The sequence below is a fragment of the Daphnia magna genome, unplaced genomic scaffold (genome assembly GCF_020631705.1).
Source record: "Daphnia magna isolate NIES unplaced genomic scaffold, ASM2063170v1.1 Dm_contigs206, whole genome shotgun sequence".
Classification (NCBI taxonomy): Eukaryota; Metazoa; Arthropoda; class Branchiopoda; order Diplostraca; family Daphniidae; genus Daphnia; species Daphnia magna.
In genome coordinates, this window is record NW_025533176.1 from 62,723 (window position 1) to 77,745 (window position 15,023).

General features: G+C 38.8%; 2 protein-coding genes and 1 long non-coding RNA gene across 3 annotated transcripts; all 3 read left to right on the forward strand.

Moving 5' to 3' along the window:
• Positions 1-7,453: 7,453 nt before the first annotated feature.
• Positions 7,454-8,200, forward strand: LOC123467626. Its single transcript, XR_006641818.1, has 4 exons — positions 7,454-7,615; positions 7,678-7,858; positions 7,915-7,998; positions 8,066-8,200. It is a non-coding gene; the product is annotated as an uncharacterized LOC123467626 (long non-coding RNA).
• Positions 8,201-8,939: 739 nt separating this feature from the next.
• LOC123467625 lies at positions 8,940-10,046 on the forward strand. The gene is made up of 2 exons (XM_045167491.1): positions 8,940-9,152; positions 9,233-10,046. The coding sequence occupies exons 1-2, from the start codon at positions 9,045-9,047 to the stop codon at positions 9,527-9,529; spliced, it is 405 nt and encodes a 134-aa protein (XP_045023426.1). The 5' UTR covers positions 8,940-9,044; the 3' UTR covers positions 9,530-10,046.
• Positions 10,047-10,097: 51 nt separating this feature from the next.
• LOC123467624 lies at positions 10,098-11,169 on the forward strand. Its single transcript, XM_045167490.1, has 3 exons — positions 10,098-10,585; positions 10,661-10,864; positions 10,927-11,169. The coding sequence occupies exons 1-3, from the start codon at positions 10,266-10,268 to the stop codon at positions 11,063-11,065; spliced, it is 663 nt and encodes a 220-aa protein (XP_045023425.1). The 5' UTR covers positions 10,098-10,265; the 3' UTR covers positions 11,066-11,169.
• Positions 11,170-15,023: the final 3,854 nt, after the last annotated feature.

Sequence of the window (15,023 nt, forward strand, 5' to 3'; positions counted from 1 at the left end):
CGGCGACTTCCTCGCCTGACATAGGGTGCAAACGTGGACGTAACTCACTTCGCGTTGCTTTAGCCCGGGCTAGTAGTACTTCTCCTCGATCCGGCTTAACGTCCTTCTCGTCCCCAGATGTCCCGACATCATACTGTCGTGACTTGCTTTCAGCACCTTGCTCCTTTGCCCCGGGGGTACGCAGAGCCGTAGCCGCATCCCGTGTTTTCCAAGCGTCCTTACGTGCAAGAGTCCCTCCACCACTACGAAGTTCTTGTAAGGAATGCCCTTATCAGCCTCCAGTTTTTTCAGGGTTATGTTCCATTGGGGTACGGCTTTCTGTTCCTACTTTGTCTTTTCCCGTGATTCCGTCCAGGCCGCAATCCACACGGGCAGGTATTTGTCCTCTGCTTCTTCTTCCTCGGCGGAGTCCACCGGAGATCTTGATAGGGTGTCAGCATCCTCATGTAGTCGACCGCTTTTGTAGACAATTTCCGGCTCGTACTCCTGAATAGTTAGTGCCCTGTCCGTCGTCCCGCTAGGTCCTTCTTGGTCGTCAGCCAGCAGGGTGCATGGTGATCCGTTACTACCCACACCTTCGCTCCCCAAATGTAACTGTGGAATTTTTTTACCACCCAGACGAGGGCAAGACGACATTCCTTTTCGGTAATCGAGTAGTACCTCTCCGCTTTGTTCATTAGCCTTCTGGCGAGGGCCACCGGTTGTTTCCCCGCTTCCCCCGCTTGAACCAGTGCCGCTCCAATCCCCCAATTTCATGCATCTGGATGAATCTCAAACGGCTTACTGTTAACCGGGTGAGCTAACTGTGCAGCCTCTTTGAGTCCCGTCTTTAGGGCCTCAGAACTTCTTTCCGCCTCCTCTCCCCACTGGAACAGTATGCCTGCCTTGGTCAGGTCATGTAGTGGCTTACCGATCCGGGCAAAGTTGCTGATGAACCTGCGGTAGTAGGAGCATAATCCCAAAAATCCCATATAAAAATTTTACCTTCCTTGCTTCGGTGGTTTCCGCCGGAGATGGAAAACCCTGTACCGCGCGTATCTTCTCCGGGTCCGATGCAACTCCATTCTTGTCCAAAATGTGTCCCAGCGCTCAGAGCCGCGGGGGGACAAATTCCCATTTGTTGAGTTTTACCTTCAAGTTTTCCCCTCGAAGCCGGCTGAGCACGTCTCTTAATCCCTCCACGTGCGCGTCCAATGTCTGCGAGTAGACTATTATGTCATCGATGTAGACGAGACATGTCGTCTACTTCAGGCCACTTAGTATTACATCCATCATTCTTTGAAACGTCCCTGGCGCTGAGCAGAGTACCATCACCATCACCATGAACTGGAAGAGACCGACGGCTGTGATAAAAGCAGTTTTGGGCCAGTCACTCTCTATGATAGGTACTTGCCAGTACCCTGCCTGTAAATCCATTATCGGAAAGAACGCCGCCCCGGTTAGCCACGCCAAAGTCTCTTCAATTCTAGGCAGCGGGTAAACGTCGTTTATGGTGACTGTATTCAGCCTCCTATAATCTACGCAAAACCGCCACGTTCCGTCCTTTTTCTTGACTAGGACCACCGCTGCCCCTCAGGGGCTGGTCAACTTCTTAATCACTTCTGCTTTCTCTATTTCTTGACACTGCGTCCCCACTAGGATCAATTCTTTCCAGGCGCTGGGGTAGGGGGATTGTCGAACCGGGTGGGCGTCCCCGGTCTCGATTTCATGCTTCGCAGCCGTACACACCCCCAATGTATCCTCCGGCCCTACAAAGCAGTCTTCGAACTCTGTTAATACTCGTCAAACTTTCACTTTGTCTTTCGCCTGTAGACCTTCAAAATCCGGCGGTTGGAATCCCGCTCTGGCCGTTCTTCCCCTTGCATGGTGATCGTGGCCATAGGTGTTACTTCCTCAATGTTGGCGTGCACTCGTTCCATTTGCCCCAATACCGTCCCGGACTCCAACCATTTCTCCCGCTTGAACAGGTTGGTGATTGTTATCTTCGTGGGTGGCTCTGTCACCTTCACCACCGCCCTACCCATCGAAACTCTCTTTTTTAGTAGGTTGGCTTCCGAAGGTTCTGTCATAGTCCCTCCCTTAAACTCGTCCATGTCCAAGGGCTTGATCCCTACGACAACCATCGTCTGGGCTGGAATCCCCTCTCCCAGTTCCAATATCAGCTTCACCCTTTCCTCCTGTTTTTCCTCCACTAATGTCCCGATCGTTAAATCGCCAATGAAAAATTCAGGGAGTGACCCAATCTTCCATCACAGTTCCCAGCTTTTCTAGAATGTCCTTCTCCAGTAGAAGGTCGATGTCCCCTTCCAAAACCAGTACACCCGCCAGGGTGACATTTTTTTGGTGGCCACTGCAACTTTTACTCGACTAAAAGTTCAACGTTTTGTTATTGTTATTGAAATGTTCTGCTAGCACAGTAGCACCAGTCATTGATTGCTTATTATTGCATCTCGGATAATCTTTCCAAGGTATTTTCTCGTCTGCGTGTAGTTGTCAGAGAAAACGGTCAGGACCCAAAAAATGTCACCCTGGCGGGTGTGTTGTAAAACACTTGGGAATTTTGAAAAAGGGTAGTTTTTTCTAATGTAAATAACTCTTCTACTGTGTTATTCTCATAAAATCTAATAAATACAAAGTAAACTAGGTTATATGGGCTAAAAAACTAGAGTATTTGGGAATTTTAATGTGATTTCGTTTATATGTAGCATTAATTTTAAGATGACGCGTACCGCCATAAGCGCCATGTTTAACACGGCGAAAAAATTTCGACGCGGAAACCGATTTGAGTAACTCCTAAATTCACAAAAAAATAGTAAATCTACATAAAAAACATTGAAATTTGAATCACACGTTTATTAACATATAAAGTTTGATTACATATACTCAAAACAATAAAATATTTACAATTAGACCCCCATTTCCGATTTTCAAATTTTCAATTGTAAATTTATATGTGATCCTACAGTACGATTTTGTACGGGTTTTTTACACTTCCTTAAAAAGTAAGTATAAATAGTGCTCATTTACAAAAATTTCAAATTATTAATTGTCCTAGGTATACCCCCCTTTTTCAGCTAAAATGGCCATACTATCTAGTGGAGCGTCTCCTATTCGGCACTTGACTCGGTGGTTTCTTCATCACTCCCATTACCTCCCCGAACGTTTTCTCCATTCTCTCCATCCGGTCTCCAACCCCTGAATCTTGCAGTGCCTCTGGTGGCGACATCGCCAGTTTTGATTTTGCCGTAAAAATGTTGAGGGGGTAAACTTCGGGGTATAGAGAAGGGTTCTTTTAGTTGGTTTGACTGTAAATCATACTTTGGATTAGTATAAAGTGAAGAATTGTGCATCTTTTGGCACAAAGAAAAAGATTTTAGCTTTATTTTTAGTATTTTTTGTATATTTTTGAAAATGCCGTATTTAACACGGCGCATATGGAGTGAAAACGGGGTGTACCTAATAAAGTGAACGATACCGTAGCGCCGTAGGGGTTAATCCTACGACGACTTCATGTATATAAAAATGTAGATCATCATTAGATCTACTCAGGTAAAAAAGGAAAAAAATCTAGCCCAAGCGGTTCAAGAGTTATTGCATTTTTTCTAAGACACGTAGTGCCATAAGAATGCACTGAAAAAAGGGGGGTGTACCTAATAGTTTGGTGGGTACTGTATATACTTCGAAATCCCTCTCCAGTTGTTGCCCCTTCCCGTCTCCGTCTGCCTCGTGGACGTGCTCCCCCAACTCCGTATCTACTTCACTGAACGTAAGCTGGTATGCCGCTTGTGTTGACAGTCTGTTACTTTCCTTTTCTGCATCCTGTCTTTCTTACTGGTCCTCTGACTCGCTCTCTGGCGATTGCCAACCTTCTGGCCATTTACGGCCCATTTTTTCTCCCCTCTCCTCTTCTGGGTTGGTTTGTTTTATTGATTCCTTCTCTCCGCAGTCCTGCAAAGGTCGACACTCCCGCCCGGTCTGCTTCACTGTTCCTCGCTTCCACTTGGCTTATCCTCTAATGTCGTGAACCACCCTACACCATCTCTACTCCGCGGACTCCGACCTCTGGTCGCCCTTCGCATCTATGCTGCTCCTTCCGGTGTCTTCTTTTCTCTGCCGCACTCAGCTTTCCGTCTGAACCTGCAGCTTACCGCCGTCGGTCTAGTTCCACCTTGTGTCTAACCTAAACTTAACCACTATGCGTCCCGGTGATTCTTAATCTACGGGTTTGGCCTTTCCTCTTTTCTGTCCACTAATTCTGCTCGCTTCACTTGTACGTCGGCAAGGTTGACGTCGTAGCCCCGTATCCCGGCAATTTAAGGCGCAACGGCCCGCTGGGTCGTCGACTCTCAGGAGCTCCTCACGATTCTTCACCCCCTTACCTTCTGAAAAGAAATACAACAAATAGACAAATAATAGTAGTGTGAAGGAAGGACTTACCCGTGGATTTGTATCTCCACCATGTAATAACTCTGTTTAGTGGTAACTAGTGTATTCAATAATTGGCTGTGATAACTAACAACTCTGGCAAAAGACTGCCCCCGATCATACCGACACTGGGTCCCTATATAGCAGGCAACTGGATGTCTCCCCCCGGAATAGCGTCCGACTGCCCTTAGAACTCTGGTCTTACATACCAGAGAGAGCCTTGACGCCGAAACACTAGCGCGGTTGAATGACCATGCGACAATATAGTCTATTGACTTTTAAAAGTAAGATTAGCGATTACGTTGCCTGGCAACGTCCTGGTTTTGTTCATAAACTAAGGAAAAACATTGATACGCGTCTGCTAGAAGTAAAACTGTATTTAAAAATTTTAAGTCTGTTATTGGTGTTTAATTGAGAGTTCGCTCTGAGTCTTTGTAGCGATAGGACGTGCCACACCGTCTCATAGTGACACCCATTACCTACAGTAGGCCCCAGGCAAATCATCATCCTACCGGCCACAGGCTGTCTACCTTCCTTGCAAAACCACTCTCTGTCCCTTCCCCCTCAAGTGCCAATTACATCAGAACCACGTCGCGTTATGAATCCGTTATGCGTCGCTCCAATATCATGAATAACTGCAGCCCAACCCGAAAACAACCGTGTAACTCTGAAACCAACCTTCCACCAGTTATCATCAAGTTAGCGGACGGTAAATCGAGCATTAAAAATATCTCTATTAGTCAGAGAGCCCTTGTCACAATTAACACAAACTTTTTAAGAGGAGGTTTGGTAAAAGTCTATTTTACCCGACCATATTTACTGAACTAAAATAACTTAACTTAACTATACTTAAGTAACTAAGCGGGACCATTCCCGAACTTTGCGTGGCAAAATAAGGGTTTTGGGTAGGTAAAGTAAGGGAATAATAAAGTAATAAAGTAAAATAGTAAACTAAAATAACTTAACTTAACTATACTTAAGTAACTAAGCGGGACCAAGCCCGAGCTATGCGAGGCAAAATAGGGGTTTTGGGTGGGTAAATTAATGGAATAGTAAAGTAATAAAGTAAAATAGTAAAATTAAGTTAAATAATTAGGTTAAACACTCTAAATATTAAGTAAAATTAACACATTTAAGTTAAGTAAAAAGTAACATTTCTGCTAATCAGTAAGGTAAAGTAAATCTATTAAGTTAATAAAAACTTTATAAAGTAATGTACAATTAAGTTAAGTAATTAAATTAGTCAAATAAATAATAAATAAAAAAAACATACTCTAATACCACTACTCTATTACCAAAATATTAACAACGAACAATTTCCTTAAAAATATGTGTTATCCAATACACAGATGTACACACTACAAACTTTAAAAAATGAATGAAATACAAAGTATATAATATGTCGTCTGCAACATGAAATTATTCGTTGTTGCATGTTATATTTTAAAATCTATATATATAAAATTTACATTCAATAACTTCATTTTAAAATACTAAATTATAACTAAATTTATTTAAATAAATAACAAGCAAATAAAGTCAATTAAGAATAATTCATGAAAACTATAAATTACATAATTATATATATAAAGTCATAACACTGGAAAAACTATCTACTACTGTTATTTGCTACAGATTCAAAAAATTCAAAAATAAAATTACATACAAATTTTTAAAATGACCAAAACAGAAGAAAAAAAAATTCTTAGTGAAAAAAAAACATCTTTGGTGGCCAAAATCTTACAACTTCAAGCTGAATCAAAAACTATAAAAGAAGAAAACGAAATAAATAAGGTAAAGAACTCTTAGAATAGGGGAGACTGGAGTATGCGTATGGACACCGGGTCAAGAGGGACAGTAGGGGGAAAAATAGTAGATTCTAATAAAATAAAAATTTTTTTTAGTATGTTATTTAGATACATACAATCTACTTTGGCATGAAATTTGGTTGAGTTTTGTCAATAACTGTATCAGTTATTAACAAAACTAAAAAAACGGGTTTTTTTTAGTTAATTTTGTCTCCACCATTTAATGTTTCTAGAAAAAACTAATCGCAAATGGCATGTAAATTTAATATGGAAATGAAGCTTAATCATTTCTTTATTGTTAAAAAAAAAATTATAATTTTCGATTAATTACTGTAGATAATATTAACGTTTTAAAAAAATAGTCTTTATCGGGAAATCGGGACAGCTGTTTTTGACTAAAATGGGACATTAGTGGGCGGGTTTGGCCTTCAAGCCCATCAATCATTACCGAGCTCATGACGCCATTACTGTTCCTTACAATGATCACAAGCAATTGATTATTCAGCATATTAATCGATTACAATAAGCCCAACCCCCACCTATCTTGTAATAAGGGTTTTTTATCATATAAGAAAAAAATTTTATTAACACAATAATCAAATTGAAACATCTATTAACTTATACAGTCTATGCAGTGGGACGCTATTTCAATTTTTAAAATTTTTTTTAATGAATTTTAAGGCAAAAACGGAGGACGTCCCTCACCACCTACCCTAGTGTCCTTACTTACCCCTCAAAATAGGCTTCTCCCACAAATCTAAGAAAATTTTAAAGGTCTTATATGGGAAAATGGTTTATTATTAAATTATATAAAAAATATTGGGGGTACATTACCGTATGGAATAATTAAAAACAAAATAATAAATTAATTTAATGATTAGTTTGGGAGATATAGGGGGAAAACAAAAACCGTCCCGGCTTACTCCAGTCTCCCCTACTGTGTAGCAAAAAATGAAAATAATTGTACTCGATATCAGGTTGCTATTGAAACTTACAAACAACAATTAGAGGAATTAGAAATAAACAAGGTAAATATAATAATTATACTAATAAACTATATACAACAAATATTTAGCATTATATTTTAATATAGAACCAACAAATACAAATATTGGAAACACAAAACGGAGAACTGCAGGATACCATAAAAAACTTAGAAAAAGGTAAATCATTTTTTAACAATACAACTTTTGAAACATTTATAATTAAATATAAATAATACAACAGAAATAGAAAGAATAAAAAATCTAGAAAAAGAAATACAAATTCAACAACCAACAAACATCATTCCTGAATCTAATAACAACGAGGAAGATTCAACTTCATATAACAATGTATCTGAAGATGAATCTGATGTAACCTTACAAAACTACGAACTTACAGTAATATGTTAATATATTCAATAACATATTCAAACTAATAACTTAACTAAACTTTTTTTTAGAAATATCCCACAACACGGCCATTTACAATTCCATTGCGTGTTAAACAACAACTTGAACAAAAAGTCAATGAAATAGTAGCAGAAGACTGGACAATTGATACCATTAAAAATTCCCACTACACCAAGTACAAATTCACAAGTGAATTAATGTCTTCAATATTCACTAATGAATATTTAAAAAGTGAGTACAATAACTTTTAACTAAAATATATTTCAAATAATAAACTTATTTCTTAGCGCACAAACGATCTGGCAAAGGCGGAAAACCAGGAGCAATCCAGCGGGAAATCATGAACCCGACATACGTAGAAGAAATAACAAGTAATAGCATAAAATTAATAAATATAAAAATAAGTAAAATTTTCAACTAATAATTAATTAATATAAGAATACCTGATTCACGCCTGGCGCAATTTAAAAGGATCCACCCCTAAGATCAGAGTTGAAACGAGCGCGCTCTGAGCTAGAGCGGAATGCGAGCGCGCTCGCGTTTTTCGGTGAGCGGTGAGCTAGAGCCGCTCTATTTTAAAAATCGCGAGCTAGAGCGGGAGCGGACGAGTAACGAGCGAAAGCTCGTGATCGTGGCGCCATCTATCAACCAATATTTTCACCAAGTGCAATTTGTCAATTCCAAAGCAGACAACAAGAGGCTGACTTCTAAATCTAAAGCAATGTAAATGGCAAGTGCAAATATAACTATTTAAGTAAAGGCATGGCTGACCAAATCACGCTATCAGCCTCTGATGGCTCTGAATCTGAATCAGAATCAAATCCTGCAAATTCCTCGTAAGTAGAAAAAAACTATTTTCATAGTGAATCAATGTTGTGTTTTTCAATGTTGTGTGGCTGGCTGGCTGTATGTATCCTTTATGGCCTGTATCCCTGATTCCCTTTCCCTGTATGGTCGTATTTAATTCATTTGTCTATTTTTAAATTCTCCTTAGTGTAAATTCCTCTTCTCATGTTGAAGTTGAAAATGGAAACCCTGGGGAAAAAACCAACAAGCTGGAATGAATCCAGAATTAAGTTGCCATCCAACTACTTCCAATTCATGTACGACAAAAAAAATGGCAAAGGCTTTTTAGTTAAATGCCTCATATGCCACAAGACAAAAACAAAGTTTAATAAAAAAGGCGAGATTGAACTTCTGACCATTACGAACAATTCTGGCTACAATGCCAAAAGGCACATAAGAGTAAGTTGTTTGTTATCGTAGTCATCCATTCTGAAAAAATTCTAATTTTTGTTCGTTCTAGACAATACACCCTACACACCTAACAGAATTTAACTCTGCTTGGCAAAGAAGAAACCAAGAACCAAGCGAAGAAAGACAGTCATCTAATCCTGTTCAAGCTGGACTCTCTACCATGAGAAAAGTAAAAAAGGCTAATCAGCCTTCTATAAAGAATCATTTGGATAGTTCTTGGAAGTATAAGCAGATTAGAACACAGGAAGATTTGGACAAAGCTATTCTGGTTAGTTTTTCTTCACATTAGTCATAGTCTTATCTCATCTGATCTCATCCCATTCATGATTTGAACTTTTACTTTTACAGAACCACCTGATTGCTGACCTCCTTCCTTTCAGTGAAGTCGAAAAGGAAGCATTCAAGAACCTCATTGGTGGATTGTCTGGGCCACTTGTTATAAGGAGTCGCCCCTTCATGGTGGAACTATTAAAGAAGACTTACAGCAAGAGTAAAGCAGATTTGATTTTTGAACTTGACAAAGCTGATTATGTCAGCACCACAGCAGACTGCTGGACTTCACGGCGACGTCGCTTTTTAGGAATGGCAGTTCATTGGATGGGACAAGATCTTGATCGTCGCAGTGCGTGTTTGGTTGTTAGATGAATTTACGGTTCCCACACATACAATGTTGTTGGCAAGGCCATATCAGATATGCACACAGAATTCAAGATTTGCTCCAAAGTAAACTGCACCATTACTGACAATGGATCGAACTTTTTAAAAGCCTTTGACATGTTCAAACGACCTAATTCACCTGAAAAAAACCCAGCCGCTGATGAAAATATGTCCCCTGACGAAGACGAGAAAGACGATTTTGTATTTATTGATATAGGCGACATTATGAATTGTGGACCAGAGGAGGTAGATCTTGGTGACGCTGACGATTACTTATGCCTTAAAGATCATATTCATCTACCTCCCCACATGAGATGCAGCTGTCATTCCCTGAATTTGGTGGCCACAACTGATGTGAAGAATATTGACAGTGTACGGTTTCAAAAATTGAAGAGCAGTGTGGATGCAAAGCTTACGGCAATCTGGAATAAACAGAGCCGTTCCTCCTTAGCATCCGATTTCATCAAAGCTACAATGGGCGAACTTTTCGTGATCCACAACGCCACAAGGTAAGAAATAGGAATTTGCATTGTATTGAAATTATTGATAAATTGCTGACATACTGATTATCTATTCCAGGTGGAACAGCTATTTTGATGCTTTGGTTAAAGTGGAAAGCTTTTTGACGAAAAATAGAGATAACCTTGCTATTGCCTTTGATCACTTCAAACTGAAGAAACTTACTGTTTTGGAAGAGGAATTTTTGAGGGAATATATTAAGATAATGAAGCCACTAACTGAAGCCCTTGACGTCTTTCAAAATGAGGAAAAAATGTCAGCTGGGTGTGTCCTCCCCGTTCTCACGATTTTGAAGGAAAAAATTGCCGAATTCAAAGAAGATAGAAACATCATCCACTGCACACCGCTTGTGAACTGTCTTTCAGATGGAATAGAGAAAAGGTTTCAATCGTTCTTCCTAAACAGCGATCTCCGTCTCGCATATATAAGTGATCCCCGCTTTAAATTATCATGGTTAACCAAGGAACAGAAACCTGAATACGCTAAACTTCTCGAAAAAGAAGTAAAGAGATGCGTCAGCAATTTGTAAGTTAAAATTCGATTGTTTATTGGTTGACTTGTGCTTAAATAATAATACTGTTTTTCCTGTGGATTGAATAGGGCAAATGAAAGCATCGAGGGTGAAGACACCGCCACAGCTAGTTTAAGTGAAACTGCTTCACAACCAAGGAAAAATTCCCGGTTCTTGAACGGGTTGAAATGGAAGGCCTCTGCGGAACTGGGCGAAGTGGATCGCTACGTCAATGACGGCTACGGTATTCTTGAGGATCTCAATCGCTACCAAACAATCAAGCAAATATTCATGTAGAAATTAATAATTCGAATATTAACGTAAAAACTAATTCCAATAAATTTCTTTGTTATAGACAGTACAATAGCGCATTGTCATCTTCTGCTGCCTGTGAGCGCCTGTTTAGTGTTGCTGGCTTGTTTTTGTACCGAAGCGTACAAATTTATCTGATGCAAATTTTGATAGACTCAATCCGACTATCCGTTCCCACCTAGCAAAAGTTCGCACAGTTCGTGAACAAACAGTGAACAAAAACTTTTTGTTCATGGACAATGTACATGAACATGGAGTACATTTTCCTCCCTATTGCCGCCCTCAGTGCGTGAACAGTTAACGAACAAAAGTGAAAAAAAAACCTTCCCAGTGCGTGAACGGGGTCTATTTTGTTCATTGGTAGTAAATGCAATCTGTACTATAGTTTGCTGCTGGTCGTTATAATATTTGAATAAATAATCCATAAAGTGTACTTAACTTGATTATATTGTCCACTTGAACACCTCACACATTAGTTAACACATGACACATAAGATAACATACAAAGGCAGAATTTAACACAACAGTTGCGTATTAAGATAAAAATTTCTTTGTTGACGAAGGGGAATTCAACATGTTGATAATAGTGACTAGTAAAGTAACCTTCACATTATGTGATCGATACTGTAGCTAGTAAAATTGACCATTTTTCAAACAGTACTCTTGCTTAAATAGTCCCGATCGACGAAGCAAACAGTTAAAGAAACGAATTGCTAACATGAACTGAGTTTGGTACCACCGGTACCACAACCGTTGACGCCCCAAACAGCAAGGATAATACAGTATTGGTTCGGGTTTTACACAACTAATTGCATTCACCAAATCCTGTATGTTTTCCTCTACAAATGTACTTAAGCATCGGATGGAACAGAAGATTCAATGATATTATCTGAATCATGACTTCTGTCGTTTTCGGGAGAACTCTCATTTTCACTGTGATTTCGGTTCTGCTTCCGGGGATCTTCATCTTCAGAACTTTCACTGTGATTCCCGTTCTGCTTCCGGGGATCGTCATCTTCGGAACTTTCACTGTCTCTCTTGTAACTTCCATCTTTGTCGTCAGCAATTGGAGTCTTAGCTCTATTGAAACGTTGATTAAATCTGTGGATGTAATTCATAGTCGCTCCTTCAACTTGTTTTTTCGTGGCAGACGGTAACAGCGGAGAACGGTCCACCGAAGCTAAATCATATCGAATGATGTTTGTAAAGCATACACAAATGTGTAAAATTAATTTATTACCGAAAATGACGTCCATGAGCTTTGTTCCGTAGACAGGATACTTCCCGTGTTGCCCCATCCATCCAACATAACTAGCACCAAATTCGTCCGTCACGACTTCTCTCATTATCCGTTTCACAATGTCGGCTAGGTCGCTTCCACCGAGCTTTGAAAAATCATTAACCTAGAATTTTAGAGAAAAAAATTATTTTAGCGATAGAAGAAATAATAGTGCGACTTACGAGGATTGTATGGTTTGAATCTGATTTAAGAACTTCCATCAGAAGACTCCATTCAGCAATACAAGTAACAGGTAATTGAACGATGTCATGCGCCGTAGTAGTTGGAGTTTTGGCTTCTGTTTTGATATGGTCCAACAATAATCTAACATCGGCTGCCAAAGTCTTTTGGTTATCAGCCAGCTTAGTGAGTTTTTTCAAAATCAACTTCTTCACCACACTACAGTTACACTTGTTCATCACAACATTTTGACGCGGTTGCTGAGTAATAATTGCACCTGTATTAAAAGATAAGAATAATTAAAAGGTATCTGACTCTATATACTGTTAATTATAATTAGAATTACGGGAATCGACTGTGAGGGATTTGTTCGTCGGTCCTCCGGCGTCAATACGCTTTTTGAACGATCCTTTAGATTGAGGGCTATCGGCAAATATTTTCTTTTTAAAAGACTTGACGGGTGAATGAGGCGTCATAGCAGGGAAAGATCTTGACTTTTGTTTAAGTGCTTCAGCGACGTCTAGTAATTGCAAACGGCCCCTGTTTGAAGTCTGGTGAATGATTTCAGAATAATTTTATTTAATTTGATCACACTTAATCTTCTCCTATACTTTTACCGAACTTGTAGAGGATTTCCCTTTAGGGATAAGTTGTTTTCCGAAATTATTCTGCTGTTTTGACAACTCCTTTTTTTCTTGAGCCTCAACCTGGCGTATGTTGTTGCCTGTAAAAATTTGTTGTATATAGGAGTGCATGCGACATTTACATGATAATTTGATTTTACTCGTTTCCTGGAGAATTGATTGTTTTCGACCAAAGCTAGCTAGGGACGGGTCGTAAGTTGAGCTGTTTTTACTTCCACTTCCTTTGTTCGGTCTAGAATACTGGTTCACATTTTCCTTAAGACCTATAAAAATACAATTTAGTTTCACCGTAACTCAAAAATATAATACTTTGCCTTTTAAAGTGTATAGCTTCTCTTACCATTTTTGTTAGTTGAATCGAAACCTTTGCTCTTGTCGAGGCCAGAAACAGGAACATCGCGTTTATTTCTTGTTTTAGCAACAGCAGCATTACCACTCTGTACCTCCTGACACTCACTAACTTTAGAATGCAAGTAATCTTCTCCCAGAAATCTATTAATTGTCGATTGATCTACATATTACAAATAAATTTAGTTTGCTGTAAATGCTAATTTTATGTGAATGAAAAGACCGTTTTCGCCAAAGCTGTCATCTAAACGCTGAGTGGGATGATACTCTGTAAATCGGTGTTGACGACCAATGGATTCTTATGATAACAATAGAGAAGATAAACGAAACTGTATTATCTCTTAATGTATAATTTAACTTACCTTCACCGCCATTGGAAGAAGGAGACGATTCAAGAACAACTGTGTCCCGTGTTTTCTTCCGTTGTTGAGGTATATGTTCTAAATTATCAGATGATCTTTTTGTTTCGAGACCACTGGAGAAATTGGATCAACGACTCTTGAATTATCCTCGGATGATGAAGAATGAGCTCTTTTGCGATTTTCAAGGAGAAACAAACTGGGAGAGTATTTTGCAGGTTTCTTCACCAACCTCTTCTTCCTTGTTTCCTGAATTGTCTTTAAGTCATCAGAATCATTTGCAGCCGCACGTTTTTCCATTTCTTTGGCCTGGTTCCAGTCACCTAAAGTGAAATAATTGAAACGTAGTTATTTTAAAAATCAGATAAATACAGTATTGACGACAAATCAACTGCTGTCGTCGCCATCGAGAACATTATTCGTGGTGGTGACGGATCTATTTTCATCATTGGATCAATTTTTGAACGAGAAAATTCGTTTTTCATGGCACCTTGTGATTCTTATTCAATTTTGTCTATCAAATATGTTGATTGTCTTTCTCCTACCTTACAACTATGGCCAGTAGCATTCATTTTGTATAAAATTTTTCTTGTACCAAATGTTTTTAATTGTGAAGAGGCTGAAGAAGAAGGAGGTGAACGTTATGTTGCTTTTCCACTTCTCATGGAAAATAAAATTGAGTAAATATCAATACATAATCAATTCATAGAAGAAAAGTTGGTGTTTTTGAGTAAATGGATCATTCAGTTTTATTAAACGTAAAAAATGTCAAAATTATTATAAAACTAGCTTGTTCGTATTTGTGCGGGATTTGTGAGCAGTAAGAAAAAGTATACATTTTGGGAGTGAACTGTGAGTGATATGTTCACTCACAAAACGAGGGAAAAAATATGTGCGGAGATTTTTGACGTGTTCGTGTTTTGTTCACTATCTGGGAGAACTCGTGCTAGCTGGGTTGTCATCGGGTTTGGCAACAGTAATTTTTACTCACTTAAATATTACTTCAAATAGTAAAATTAGGGTACAAATTACTCTTTAGTAACTGGTAAAGTATATCATCGAAATACTACTATCAAAAATCGTTTTTTTTATCCGTTCTCATCGGGTTTGGCAACAGTAATTTTTACTCACTGAAATATTACTTCAAATAGTAAAATTAGGGTACAAATTACTCTTTAGTAACTGGTAAAGTATATAATCGAAATACTACTATCAAAAATCGTTTTTTTTATCCGTTCTCATCGGGTTTGGCAACAGTAATTTTTACTCACTGAAATATTACTTCAAATAGTAAAATAAAAAAAAAGTAAAATATAGGTAAATTAGGGTA